At 37.2% G+C, this 14,662-nt stretch overlaps 1 protein-coding gene across 7 annotated transcripts in view; it reads left to right on the top strand.

Annotated features, from left to right (window-relative positions):
* Positions 1–14,662, top strand: part of PLA2R1 (phospholipase A2 receptor 1) — a 138,534-nt gene that overhangs the window by 84,990 nt on the left and 38,882 nt on the right. For 6 of the 7 annotated variants that reach the window (XR_004271332.1, XM_032286506.1, XM_032286504.1 and 3 more), the window contains exons 14-18: positions 450–534; positions 1,508–1,640; positions 2,229–2,264; positions 2,762–2,919; positions 9,001–9,065. Coding sequence is in view for 6 of the 7 variants with exons in the window: in XM_032286506.1 (XP_032142397.1) it covers positions 450–534; positions 1,508–1,640; positions 2,229–2,264; positions 2,762–2,919; positions 9,001–9,065 (477 nt within the window). In the remaining variant the exon portion in view is untranslated. The remainder of the gene's footprint in view (positions 1–449; positions 535–1,507; positions 1,641–2,228; positions 2,265–2,761; positions 2,920–9,000; positions 9,066–14,662) is intronic. The other variant, XM_032286505.1, reaches the window with a different exon arrangement.

Genomic DNA, 14,662 nt, shown 5'->3' with positions numbered 1-14,662 from the left:
TAAACAGAATAGTGAAGTAGCAAACACACAGTAAAGCAGTAAAAGGTCCTCTTGACTAGAGATGTTCCAAAATTTCTTACCAATTTTCTTTTCACGTGTTCTTGTCCTTACTGAAAGGAATTGTTATTCCTGATGAGAAACTCATATTCTCAATAAAAGCTGAATTTTCCCCTGTATGTCAGGGGAAAATGTATTACAGCTGTATGTCACCTGTAAGCAAACACACAAACCAAGAGAAATAGAACGTGAGGTTTATTCTTCTCTCAGTTCATGTCATAGCACAGGATTTTGCACATTAAAAATGCTCAATGCTTGTTGACTTGTTCAATCCTGCCAGTAGCATCACCTGTTTCCTGCATACATAAATATTTTAAAATATTTTTTGAACCTTTGACATAATGCTGTAAATTTGATGGGAAAGGTAAAGCTTTTGCTTCTTCTCTTCACAGGACAGAAGAAAGGCAGTTCTGGATTGGATTTAATAAAAGAAACCCACTGAATGCTGGCTCATGGGAATGGTCTGATAGAACTCCTGTAAGTCTTTTCAAACCTGGAGAAAAGGGATGGATTCAAAACAAGTGGCCCTGAAACCTCCTGGTAAACCAACCAAGAGAAGCTAGAAATGATGACCAGAGCTCCCATGACAAAACTATGCCAGACCTTGGTACCAGGAGAATTATTTTGGCAAGGTCCTGGGAAATCTTTGTAGCCACATTGTTCTGAGGCCACTGTACAATCTTAGCCTGAAAAAGTATCAAAAACCTCTGAAAAGTCTCCCCAAACCACCCTGAAAAAGAATTAAAAACCTCCAAAAAGTCTCTCCAAACCATCCTGAAAAAGAATCAAAAACCTCTTTAAAAAAGTCTCCCAAACCATCTCCCATATGAAGGATTTGAAAACATCCTTTTTTTTTTCCTCCAAATTTTTACCCTAATTTTACTTGTGGTCCATCATTCTTCTGTGAGGTAGTCATTAAATATTTGAGAAGGTTGAGTCTTTAATACTCCTGTAATATGAATTATATGAGTTATGTGGTCACTCATGGATAGTGACCTGATAGATTCCTGATTAAAGCTAGCTATGGCTTAGAATCTAGTTATTAGAGACAAAAAGCTTAGCATATGTGCAAACTAATCAAAATCAAAGTTAATACGAAGATCTGACACACCCCTGAGTCCCTAAGAAGTTTACTCAGAATCCTAAGCTAGAAAATGTTCCCAGTTAGAAAAATGTGCAAGTTCAGACCAAAGCTTCATTTGATTTGTTCCTTCTAGAGAAAGGAGTAGCGTACCTTTTTTTTTTTTAAGCATCTTTAAGAAAAACATGCTAAATATTGATTAGCTTGTTCTTCACAAATGTGAAACAACCTTCAACTAGAATGACATCCAGACGTTTCTGAAGCTTCCAGTAGAAGCCTATAATGCTTATGTACAGGAATGCCCTTTTCGATCTTTGGAAACTTTGTGGGGGATCATCAGTAAGGAATAATGAACTTTATCTGCTGCAGGTTGTCTCTTCATTTTTAGACAATAATTATTTTGGAGAAGATGCGAGAAACTGTGCTGTTTATAAGGCAAACAAAACACTGTTGCCCTTACACTGTGGTTCCAAACGTGAATGGATATGCAAAATCCCAAGAGGTAAAAATAGTAATAAGATCTTTGCTATATGTTTGATTTCTAATAATCTCTAGTACTTTCCCAAGTAAAGGATTACAAAGAAGTAAAATTTAAGCACCCCAAACCACCATATCAACAACCTGCATGATAAACCCAATTGCACTATTTTAGCAAAAAATATTTCTATAGGAAATGAGAGAAAGCAATACCAATGCAATATGCCAAGTTAGTTCATTGGGAACTAAAGTAACCAGCTAATATTGCAGAATATTTATAGTGCAAGTACAGTCTGGGAGAAATGTCACTTTGACATTACAAAGCAAACGGGATACTTGTAAAATGAGTAAGTGAAAGCACCTAGTACAGCGTATGACACACAGTGGGCCCTCAGCAAGTGCTCATGCCCTTCCTTCTTTAATCAGAAGCCTCTTTGGAGCCTCCTCTTCAAGTATGAGAATTCACCACATATTCCAAACAGCACAATGTACCTGTTTTAAAATGATATTTTAAAAGATGAAGGACAAAACAGTGTGTTTAGAGCTGAAGTAATTCACAGACAATGCACTTGAGATGCAAGATCAGTCAAAGTTATTTGCTTTCACTTTGCAGATGTGAAACCCAAGATTCCATTCTGGTACCAGTATGGTAAGAACTACCCTTGCAGTTCTTGAATTTCTAATTATTAATATATACCTTACAAGTGCTCCTATATACCATGTATTGTTACATTTCTCAAATCGAACCTCTCTTTTCTTGTGTCAACCTAGAGCTAATTTGTTTGAATTAATAATTAATAAATGTAGTCATTAAATGTGATTAAGGACTAGTATCTTCAATCATTTTTATGACGTGTGATTTTATAATACGTATCTATCCCTGACCTTTTAATACTAGTGAAGGTATCTTGTAAGAGACAGACCAAGGAAAGTAAGCAAGTTATATATCTATTTATGTGCATATGTGTCTGTGTGTGTGTCTGTGTGTGATGTGTGCGTGTTCAAATTCATGAGTGTGTATATATATAATTTTTTTTAATGTTGAGTGACCAAATCAATAATTTGGGGTCAATCTTAGCATACCTATTTAAATCTGCACTCTTTCAATCAATTTGGCATTATTTTCACTGTTTCTTTTTCTTTCAGATGTACCCTGGCTCTTTCATCAGAATGCAGAATACTTTTTTCATAACTTTGCCTCAGAATGGTCTAACTTCGAGTTTGTCTGTAGCTGGCTACACAGTGATCTTCTGACAATTCATTCTGCACAGGAGCAAGAATTCATCCACAGCAAAATAAAAGCGGTACTTGAACATAACTCACCATAAAAAATTCAAAGTTTAGCACCTTCTTTTGTCCTAAAAGAACAAAAGAAGTTTATTTGAGGGGGGTGGGGGGTGGGGAGGGATAGTTTTTTTAATTTCACTTCAGACATTTATTTAAATTTCAGTAAAAACCATAGATCTTTGAGAGTTGTTTTTCTTCCTGTTATAGAGATTAAGAGAAAATCATGGAGATACATGTTTACTGTACTGCTCTGTCATTTCACTTCTTTTCATTCTTTGTTAGCAGTAATGGTGAGTAAGTCGAGATTGTTTCATGAGGTTCATTCAAGCATTCAACACATATTTATTAAGACCTTTCTAGGAATTAGGGTTCTGGCAGTGATTAAAACAGACACAAATTCCTCTATCTTCATGGAGTTTATATTCTTGTCTGGGAAGAAAGACCATAATTAATACAAGTAAATAGAATTATATAGTACATTAGGAAAAAATAAGTGGATAAATGCCACAGAGGAAAATTAAGCTCAAATAAGGGATGAGGAATACTTGGGAGGTGCCTGGCAGTTTTGAAGTTTCAAATCTTACAAAAGTACATTATTCTTAAGTTTGTAAAGACTAATATACAGAAAATAGTAAGGAGTAGTTTTCTGTTTCAACTTAAGGTAAAGAAAGGCTACTTAATTCCTTGCAGAACTAGGCTAGTAAGAAAGAAACATTCAAGACCTATTGAATAGTAAAATAAACTAGCAAAGATAGCATATTTTTCAGTGTGTTCCTTCAATAAGCATTTATTATCAAGTATGTGCCAGGCACTGGAATATTTGTCAAAGATGGAAAAATGTATGAGATGCGAATCTCTGTTTTCAAAAAGGCTGGATATATATACTTTAAAACTTCATGTTGTACACAATAAATACATACAATTTTATGTCAATTTTTAAAATATAAATTAAATTTAAAAAGATAAAGAAAGTGGAAGTGATATGATATAGTAAGTGAAAAGGGCACATGTACAAATTACAGTGGGGGCGTGAAGGAGGGAAATCCTCACTTCCAACTTTCCCCTGGAAACCTCTGAGAGCAAGAAAAAGCCATTTTCTTTTCCTATAATTTAATCACATTTCAGAATCTTCAATAATCCTTTCTAGCTCTATCATCTTTTTATATCTTTGTAAGTTTACCAGAAAATGAGGCCCTGTATTAAAGCATCCTAGCCTTGAAAAAGAAATGTCTTTCCTCACAGTCCATGGGGATTTAGTGTCTCTGTATCCTGTCTGTTGCACATACAGCCCACAAGGTACAAGCAAGTCGTGACTCCTATCATATTCTGATGGAAAAGCCAAGAAGAAAAGAAGTTAGGTAACAATCACATGGTCTCACAAACACTAAGTGGTAGAACAACCATTAGATCTGGAATGTTCCCCACCATAAATGTATACACTATTTTGTCACCTTTCCACTCTTACAAATGGAACACTCGAGCCAAAACCATAATGTTCAATATGAGCATGTTCAATTGTACACCACGATGTCGGAAATTATCCTGAGTAGCTGGAATTACAGGCGTGTGCCACCATGCCTGGGTAATTTTGTATTTTTAGTAGAGATGAGGTTTCTCCATGTTGGTCAGGCTGGTCTCAAACTCCTGACCTCAGGTGATCCACCCACCTCACCCTCCCAAAGTGCTGGGATTACAGGTGTGAGCCACCTCACCAGACCAAAAACACATATTTCTTTAGCCAGATACCATACTCCTTACCTCAGAAGGCAATAACAAGAGACCAGATGAATGGTTGAAAACTAATCCATAGGCACGCAAAGTACACATCCCAAAAAGAATTGATATTTGGCCATACTTACCATAACTGTGTCAGGTACTATGAGTACTAAAATGTAACTTTTCCAAGAACCCTCTGTGGGAAGTCTATTATTGGTGCATTTTACAAGTGAGGAGGCTAAGACTTCAAAGAGGTTAAGCAACTTGGTTACACAGCCGCTAAATGATGGAATTTGGAAAGAAACCCTGGCCATCTTACTTATCTAGTCTTTTTTTTTTTTTTTTTTTTTTTTGGTAGAGACAGGGTATTCCTATGTTAATGACTAGATTCCTATGTTATCTAGTCATTTAAAAACCCTACTTGGTGCTTCCTGTGACAATGGAACAGCAGTATCAGGGCATGTAAGAGCATGATGTCTTCATGACATCAAACTGCTAGTCCCAAAATCCTCCCCAAAAGATGGCTGCCAGCTCTGTCTCAGACATGAACAATGAAGGGCTTCTTTGATCTTTCCAGCAGAGCTAAGCTCTGTTGGAAACTTCTGTAGATCTTCTGTCTTCACCTTTCCTCTTAATTCATCTCCTAATCTTTGGAAATTGAGAAGCCAGTGGGGCTGGTAGAGTTAATGGCGCCCATAGAAGGGAAGGGTGAAACCCCACAGGCTGAGCCATTTGAGTCATCATAGCCACCCCCATGATTTAATTGAGGATTCTGATCTCAAATCAGACAAACGTTATGGTGCCCTATATGGCAAAATTGTCACCCAGCCTATGGCCATGTTGATGTAGAATGCCCTGTCAGTTTCATGGGTAAGCTGCTGACTGATCTCCCCACGGTGCTACAAAAGAAAATTATGGGAAGGTATAGGATTTAACTACTGAGAACAGGGCCAGGAGACTGTCTTAGTTTTTTCAGGCTGCTGTAAGAAAACACTATAGACTACACAGTTTACAAATGACAGAAAATTATTGCTTACAGTTCTGGAGGCTGGAAACCCCAAGACCCAGGCATTGGCAGATTTGATGTTTGGTGAATGCCCACTTCCTGGTTCATATGTATCCTTACATAGTGGAAGAGGCAAAGGAGCTCTTCAGGGGCCCCTCTTAAGGGTGCTAATCCCATTCATGAACCCTTCCCAACCCTCATGACCTTATCACCTGCCAAAGGCCTTACCTTGTAATATATCACCTTGGGAGTTAGTATTTCAATATTTAAATTTAAGGGGCCATAAACATTTAGTCTATAGCAGGGGCCAAAGGAAAACAGTGTCAGATTAGAAAGAAGAAAGCTGTTGCTTCCCAAGAAATTGTTATTTCTGCATAATTTGTGCCTACCTTGGGCACTTGTTGTTGGTGGTGATAGTGGTGTTCATTGTAACCATGCACATTTCATAAGTAAGAAACCCCATACCTAAGAATGTACTACTGGAATGGGTCAATCAATCAAAAAATTATTTCATTCCAGGATGAGGAGCAAGATGTGTAGAGGTCATTCCACTCACTTTTGTCTCACATCTCTCTTATAAATGTAGGAAGAGTACAAATAAGTAATTTAATATGTTTTAAAATTGAATGTGTTTTGTATAGCTCCCCTAAGAAGAGCAGTGACTACAATTGTGAAAAACAAAAACATTTAGTTGCAATGTCAAGAAAATTAATTATGAACAAGAAAGCTAGATATAGTTTTAAAAATCTGATGCAAATAAAAATCTTAATAAAATATTTCCATCTTGGAAAAAGAATGTCAATGTTTTCTCTCTCACTCTTTGAGTAAAAGAAGACCATAAAGCATGATCAGAGTAAATTTATTTTTTGAGCCATCTTGATAATCACATTAATGCTGAAAAAATGCTGCAAGCATTTTAGGAGTTGTTTGACACAAACTACTAGCTAATTAGTCCACTTGCCTGACATTTTTACACTGTTATGCAGTATTATCATTTTGAAATGGCAATTACCATTATTATTAAATTTTTATTTCTAAATGCTTCTTAAAATATATATCAAATCTATTAGTCCTCCTCCAAAATATCATTTTGTCATTCTTAATGGGAAAATTTTAAAAGGTGACAGGTTGTTCTTCCTTATATTGCTTTATGGATTAATATATTGACTGTCACTGGGGCGTTTTGTTTGTTTTTGGTAAATGCTGTTTCCATATGACGCTAACTATAATGGCTATTTGTATATACCAAAACGTAGTTGATGTTGTAAATGCATGTTCATATGACATTTTGTAAGCCCTGAACTTACTTCTCTGTCACAGTTCTTTATGCAAATACATATTAATAAGTCTTTCTTTTGCCTTCCTAAGCTAAAATTTCAAACATCCACTTTTCATATTGGATGTTTCATTCTGGGTATCTTCTAGCTTGTCCTATGAAGTTCAGTTCTGTGCCATATCACAACAGGTTGTGATGTGTCACGTGGAGATTACCATGCCATAATTGAGGTGGTAATAAATATGCCACTTAACATGCAGCAGTTATAGTTTCTCTTTAGAGGTCCTTAATTGGGGCAGCGAACAATCCAGGTCATGATTTTCAGTCCTGTAGCACATGAAATCTCTTTAGATTGAATGAAACTGTTGTGGTTCCCCCACTGAGTTCACAACGAGTCTCAATGGACCCATTCCAAAGTCTGACAATGGGAATCTGAATTCAGCATGTAAGAACACGTCCACAAAACAACACCTCGGGGATCCAAAATTGCAGTTGTTCCATCTTGAATTATTCTCAAATTGTGGATATGACAGCCATACTGTTTACAGAATAAAAATACCTGTTTATAAATTAGATTGTTAAAGGGCTATTGGGTTCTGTTGTATGGAGAGCTAAAATTATTATGGAAAAATAATGTATCGTAAAATTTCTTCCCCAGTCTTTACAGAAGAAATGAGAGTACAAATTTAAATATATAATGCCTTCAAATTAACAGGATTTTAGCATATAAAAATTAAGTTACAATTCAACACACACACACACACACACACACACACACACACCATTAAGTATACTGATTTACAGGTCTTAGAAAAATCCTTACTGCCTCTTTCTCTTTCATAGTTAAAGAGGGAATTGCAACTTCCTGGGTCATAAGTCAGTACTACATCTGCCTTAATGTGTGTGTGTGTGTGTGTGTGTGTGTGTGTGTGTGTGTGTGTGTGTGTGCATGTGTTCACATACATGCACATGGTGATTTAATTTTACACTTTATTGTACTTAGGTCCAAGTGATTAATAATGCTGTAACATTAATAAAATATAGAAGGATAATTTTCTTTTTTGTTGTTGTTGTTCTATTTACTTACTAAATTTTACTATCTTTATTCTGAACACCACAACATTACTCATACAACCTTAGATTAAGTGGGCTTTTTTGTTGGTGGTAACTATATTACTCTGTTAACATAGAATTTATAATCTAAAATTCCAATTTTTTGTTATAGAGTTTGAAGTTATATTAAGAAGTACATATTTTGAAATGTGTTCCTGATGATACATATAAATCTGGTTCCCTTTTTTAATTATACTTTAAGTTCTGGGGTACATGTGCAGAATGTGCAGGTTTGTTACATAGGTATACACGTTCCATGTATGCCCTCCCTGTGTCCATGTGTTCTCATTGTTCAACTCCCACTTATGAGTGAGAACATGCAGTGTTTGGTTTTTTATTCCTGTATTAGTCCAAGAATGATGGTTTCCAGCTTCATCCAAGTCTCTGCTAAGGACACGAACTCGTCAAAAGGATAATTTTCTAGTTGTCAAACACTGGGCATTCTGTAGTATCCTTTAGTCCTATACTGTGTCTCTCTATGTAGATGCGGAGGAATGCTTACACTGTTTAAAGCTTAACAATCAGGCTAATACCTAAAATTCAGTATTTTTATACTAATCATGCCTTGATACCTTGAATTGTTTTCAATTACATGTGACATATGCAATGAATTATAAATCACTGAGAGGGTAAGTCACTGAGAGGATAAGTCAATAAATTTTTGTCAGGAAATTAATTTTCTATTTTAATTTATAATATTACTTTTAAAATCCTTATAGAGTTAGAAAAAATAATTTTCAAGTTGTATGAAACTAGAATTATTTTCCATGCTTGATTCCAGTTTTTCTTCATAATGAGGAGGAAATATTTTAGAATAATGAAGTTTCAGGTTTTCTTGTGATACTAGGCCTTAGTATACTCTTCCTTAGAAAATTGGGTAAAATAATGAAGAATAGAAAGCTATTAACAGCAACCCCATTAATCTTAATAGCAAAAAAAGGAAAACAAGTGGAATAAATGCTGACTTTTTTCTCTTTCTTTTAATAGCTATCAAAGTATGCTACAAGTTGGTGGATTGGATTTCAAGAAGAAAGAGTCAATGATGAATTTCGGTATGAACCTAGATTCATTTGCATTTAATTTTATTTGACGGGTTTTATTTGCAGAATGATTGGATTCGATTTTAGCGATCAATTTCAAACATTATACTTAACTTATAAAATTGTTTCTCTAGCCAAACATGAGTTTTTTTTTAAGTATACACTCATGAAACCATCACCACAATCTAGCCATAAACATATCCCTCACTTCCAAAAGCTTCCTCCTGCCCTATTTATTTATTTATTCACTCATTCATTCATTTTTGTGATGAGAACACTTAACATAAAATTTACCCTCTTACCTGGGCAAGATGGCTCACACCTGTAATCCCAGCACTTTGGGAGGCCGAGGCAGATGGATCACCTGAGGTCAGGAGTTCAAGACCAGCCTGGCCAACATGGAGAAACCCCATCTCTACTAAAAATACAAAAATTAGCCAGGCATGATGGTGCACACCTGTAGTCCCAGCTACTTTGGGGGTTAAGGCAGGAGAATCACTTGCACCTGGGAGGTAGAGGATGCAGTTAACCAAGATCATGTCACTGCACTCCAGTGTGGGTGACAGAGCAAGAATCCATCTCAGAGATCGATCCAAGATGGCCGTTTAAGAACAGCTCAGGATGGCAGGTCCCAGTGAAAGCGCAGAGGCCACTGCAGGTGATGCCCAGGCAAGCAGGGCCTGGAGTGGACCTCAGCAGACCTACAGCAGAGGGACCACACTGTTAGAAGGAAACCTAAGAAACAGAAATAACTTCATCATCAATAAACTGGACGTCCACTCAGAGACCCAATCTGAAAGCCAGCAACTACAAAGACGACAGATGGATAAATCCATAAAGATGGGAAGAAACCAGCACAAAAAGGATGAAAACACCCAAAACCAGAACGCCTCTCCTCCTACAAGGTATCACAACTCCTCACCAGCAAGGGAACAAGGTTGGATGGAGAACGAGTGTGATGAAATGACAGAATCAGACTTCAGAAGGTGGGTAATAAGAAACTTCTGTGAGATAAATGAACATGTTCTAACCCAATGCAAAGAAACTAAGAACCTTGAAAAAAGATTTGATGAAAAGCTAACAAGAATGGACAAAATAGAAAGGAATATAAGTGAACTAATGGAGCTGAAAAACACAACACGAGAACTATGCGAAGCATGCACAAGTTTCAACAGCTGAATTGACCAAGCAGAAGAAAGAATATCAGAGGTCGAAGATCAACTCAATGAAATAAAACGAGAAGGCAAGAATAGAGAAAAAGGGGTAAAAAGGAATGAACAAAGTCTCCAAGAAATGTGGGACTATGTGAAAAGACCTAATCTATGTTTGATAGGTGTACCTAAATGTGACGAAGAGAATGAATCCAAGCTGGAAAATACTCTTCAGGTTATTATCCAGGAAAACTTCCCCAACCTAGCAAGGCAGGCCAATATTCAAGTCCAGGAAATACAGAAAACACCACAAAGATATTCCTCAAGAAGAGCAACCCCAAGGCACATAATCATCAGATTCACCAGGGTTGAAATGAAGGAGAAAATGCTAAGGGCAGCCAGAGAGAAAGGTCGGGTTACCCACAAAGGGAAGCCCATCGAACTCACAGCAGATCTCTCAGCAGAAATCCTACAAGCCAGAAGAGAGTGGGGGCCAATATTCAACATCCTTAAAGAAAAGAACTTTCAACCCAGAATCTCCTTTCCGGCCAAACTAAGCTTCATAAGTGAAGGAAAAATAAAATCCTTTGTGAACAAGCAAGTACTCAGAGATTTTGTCACCACCAGGCCTGCTTTACAAGAGCTCCTGAAAAAGGCTCTACACATATAAAGGAATAACCAGTACCAGCCACTCCAAAAACATGCCAAATGGTAAAAAGAATCAACACAATGAAGAATCTGCATCAATTAATGGGCAAAACAGCCAGCTAGCACCAAAATGGCAGTATCAAATTCACACATAAGAATATTAACCCTAAATGTAAATGGACTAAATGCCCCAATCAAAAGACACAGACTGGCAAATTGGATAAAAAGCCAAAACCCATCGGTGTGCTGTATCCAGGAAACCCATCTCACATGCAAGGATACACAAAGGCTCAAAATAAAGGGATGGAGGAAGATTTACCAAACAAATGGAGAGCAAAAAAAAAGCAGGAGTTGTAATTCTCATCTCTGATAAATTAGACTTTATAGCAACAAAGATCACAAGAGACAAAGAGGGACATTACATAATGGTAAAAGGATCAATGCAACAAGAAGAGCTAACGATCCTAAATATATACGCACCCAATACAGGAGCACCTAGATACATAAGGCAACTTCTTAATGACTTACAAAGAGACTTAGACTCCCACACAATAATAGTGGGAGACTTTAACACCCCATTGTCAACATTAGACAGATCAACCAGACAGAAAATTAACAAGGATATCCAGGACTTGAACTCAGACCCGGACCAAGCAAACCTAATAGACATTTACAGAACTCTCCACCCCAAATCCACAGAATAGGCATTCTTCTCAGCACCACATCACACCTACTCTAAAATTGACCACATAATTGGGAGTAAATCACTCCTCAGCAAATGCAAAAGAATGGAAATCGTAACAGTCTCTCAGACCACAGTGCAATCAAGTTAGAACTCAGAATTCAAAAACTAACCCAGAACCACACAGCTTCATGGAAACTGAACAACTTGCTCTTGAATGTTGACTGGATAAACAATGAAATGAAGGCAGAAATAAAGATGTTCTTCGAAACCAATGAGAATAAAGACACAACATACTAGAATCTCTGGGACACGTTGAAAGCAGTCTCTAGAGGAAAATATATAGCAATAAGTGCCCACATGAGAAGCAAGGAGAGATCAAAAATTGACACCCTATCGTCCAAAATTGAAAGAGCTAGAAAAGCAAGATCAAAAAAACTCAAAACCTAGCAGAAGACAAGAAATAGCTAAGATCAGAGCAGAACTGAAGGAGATAGAGGCACAAAAAACCCTTCAAAAAATCAATAAATCCAGGAGCTGGTTTTTTGAAAAGATCAACAAAATAGACCACTAGCCAGGTTAATAAAAAAGAAAAGAGAGAATAACCAAAGTGATGCAATAAAAAACGACAAGGGGGATATCACCACAGATTCCACAGAAATTCAAACCATAATCAGAGATTATTACAAACAACTCTATGCACATAAACTAGTAAACCTGGAAGAAATGGATAAATTCCTGGACACTTGCCTCCTCCCAAGCCTAAACCAGGAAGAAGCCGAAACTCTGAACAGACCCATAACAAGGTCTGAAGTTGAGGCAGCAATTAAGAGCTTACCACCCAAAAAAACCCCAGGTCCAGATGGGTTCACAGCCAAATTCTACCAGACATACAAAGAGGAGCTGGTACCATTCCCTCTAAAACTATTCCAAACAATACAAAAAGAGGGAATCCTTCCTAAATCATTTTATGAGACCAACATCATCCTGATAGCAAAACCCGGCAGAGACTCAACAAGAAAAGAAAACTTCAGGCTAATATCCATGATGAACATAGACGCAAAAATCTTCAATAAAATACTGGCAAGCCGATTGCAACGCACATCAAAAAGCTTATCCACCATGATCAAGTAGGCTTCATCCCGGGGTTGCAAGGCTGGTTCAACATACCCAAGTCTATAAACGTAATTCACCACATAAACAGAACCAAAGACAAAAACCACATGATTATCTCAATTGATGCAGAGAAGGCCTTTGACAAAATTCAACAGCCCTTTATGCTAAAAAAAACCCTCAACAAACTAGGTATTGATGGAACATATCTCAAAATAATAAAAGCTATTTACGACAAACCAACAGCCAATATCATACTGAATGGGCAAAAACTGGAAGCATTCCCCTTGAAATCTGGCACTAGACAAGGATGCCCTCTCTTACGACTCCTATTCAATGTATTACTGGAAGTTCTAGCCAGAGCAATCAAGCAAGAAAAAGAAATAAAGGGCATTCAAATAGGAAAAGAGGAAGTCAAATTGTTTCTATTTGCAGACGACATGATTGTATATCTAGAAGACCCCATCATCTCAGCCCCAAATCTCCTGAAACTGATAAGCAAGTTCAGCAAAGTCTCAGGATACAAAATCAATGTGCAAAAATCACATGCATTCCTATACACAAATAACAGACTTAAAGAGAGCCAAATCAAGAATGAACTGCCATTCACAATTGCCACAAAGAGAATAAAATACCTAGGAATACAACTAACAAGGAACGTAAAGGACCTCTTCAAGGAGAACTACAAGCCACTGCTCAACGAAATAAGAGAGGACACAAACAGATGGAGAAACATTCCATGTTCATGGTTAGGAAGAATCAATATCGTGAAAATGGCCATACTGCCCAAAGTAATTTACAGATTCAACACTATCCTCATCAAGCTACCAATGACCTTCTTCACAGAATTAGAAAAAACCACCTTAAACTTTATATGGAAGCAAAAGAGAGCCCACATAGCCAAGTCAATTCTAAGCAAAAACAACAAAGCAGGAGGCATCGCACTACCAGACTTCAAACTATACTACAAGGCTACAGTAATCAAAACAGCATGGTACTGGTACCAAAACAGAGATGTAGACCAATGGAACAGAACAGAGGTCTCGGAGGCAATGCAACACATCTACAACCATCTGATCTTTGACAAACCAGACAAAAACAAGCAATGGGGAAAGGATTCCCTGTTTAATAAATGGTGTTGGGAAAACTGGCTAGCCATGTGCAGAAAGCAGAAACTGGACCCCTTCCTGACACCTTACACTAAAATTAACTCCAGATGGATTAAAGACTTAAACATAAGACCTAACACCCTAAAAACCCTAAAAGAAAATCTAGGCAAAACCACTCAGGACATAGGCGTAGGCAAGGACTTCATGTCCAAAACACCAAAAGCATTGGCAACAAAAGCCAAAATAGACAAATGGGACCTAATCAAACTCCACAGCTTCTGCACGGCAAAAGAAACCGTCATTAGAGTGAAACGGCAACCAGCAGAGTGGGAAAAAATTTTTGCAGTTTACCCATGTGACAAAGGGCTGATATCCAGAATTTACAAAGAACTAAAACAGATTTACAAGAAAAAAACAAACAAGCCCATTCAAAAGTAGGCAAAGGATATGAACAGATACTTTACAAAAGAAGACATACATAAGGCCAACAAACATATGAAAAAATGCTCATCATCACTAGTCATCAGAGAAATGCAAATCAAAACAACATTGAGATACCATCTCACACCAGTTAGAATGGCCATCATTAAAAAATCTGGAGACAACAGATGCTGGAGAGGATGTGGAGAAATAGGAGCACTTTTACACTGTTGGTGGGAGTGTAAATTAGTTCAACCATTGTGGAAGACAGTGTGGTGACTCCTCAAGGACCTAGAAATAGAAATTCCATTTGACCCAGCAATCCCATTACTGGGTATATATCCAAAGGATTATAAATCGGTCTACTATAAGGACACGTGCACACGAATGTTCATTGCAGCACTGTTTATAATAGCAAAGACCTGGAACCAAACCAAATGCCCATCCCTGATAGACTGGACAGGGAAAATGTGGCACATATACACC

This window comes from Sapajus apella, unplaced genomic scaffold, assembly GCF_009761245.1.
Source record: "Sapajus apella isolate SASKATOON/1434 unplaced genomic scaffold, GSC_monkey_1.0 scaffold18, whole genome shotgun sequence".
Lineage (NCBI taxonomy): Eukaryota > Metazoa > Chordata > Mammalia > Primates > Cebidae > Sapajus > Sapajus apella.
The sequence above is the reverse complement of the archived record's forward strand: the minus strand, read 5'-3'. Positions and strand labels throughout refer to the sequence as shown.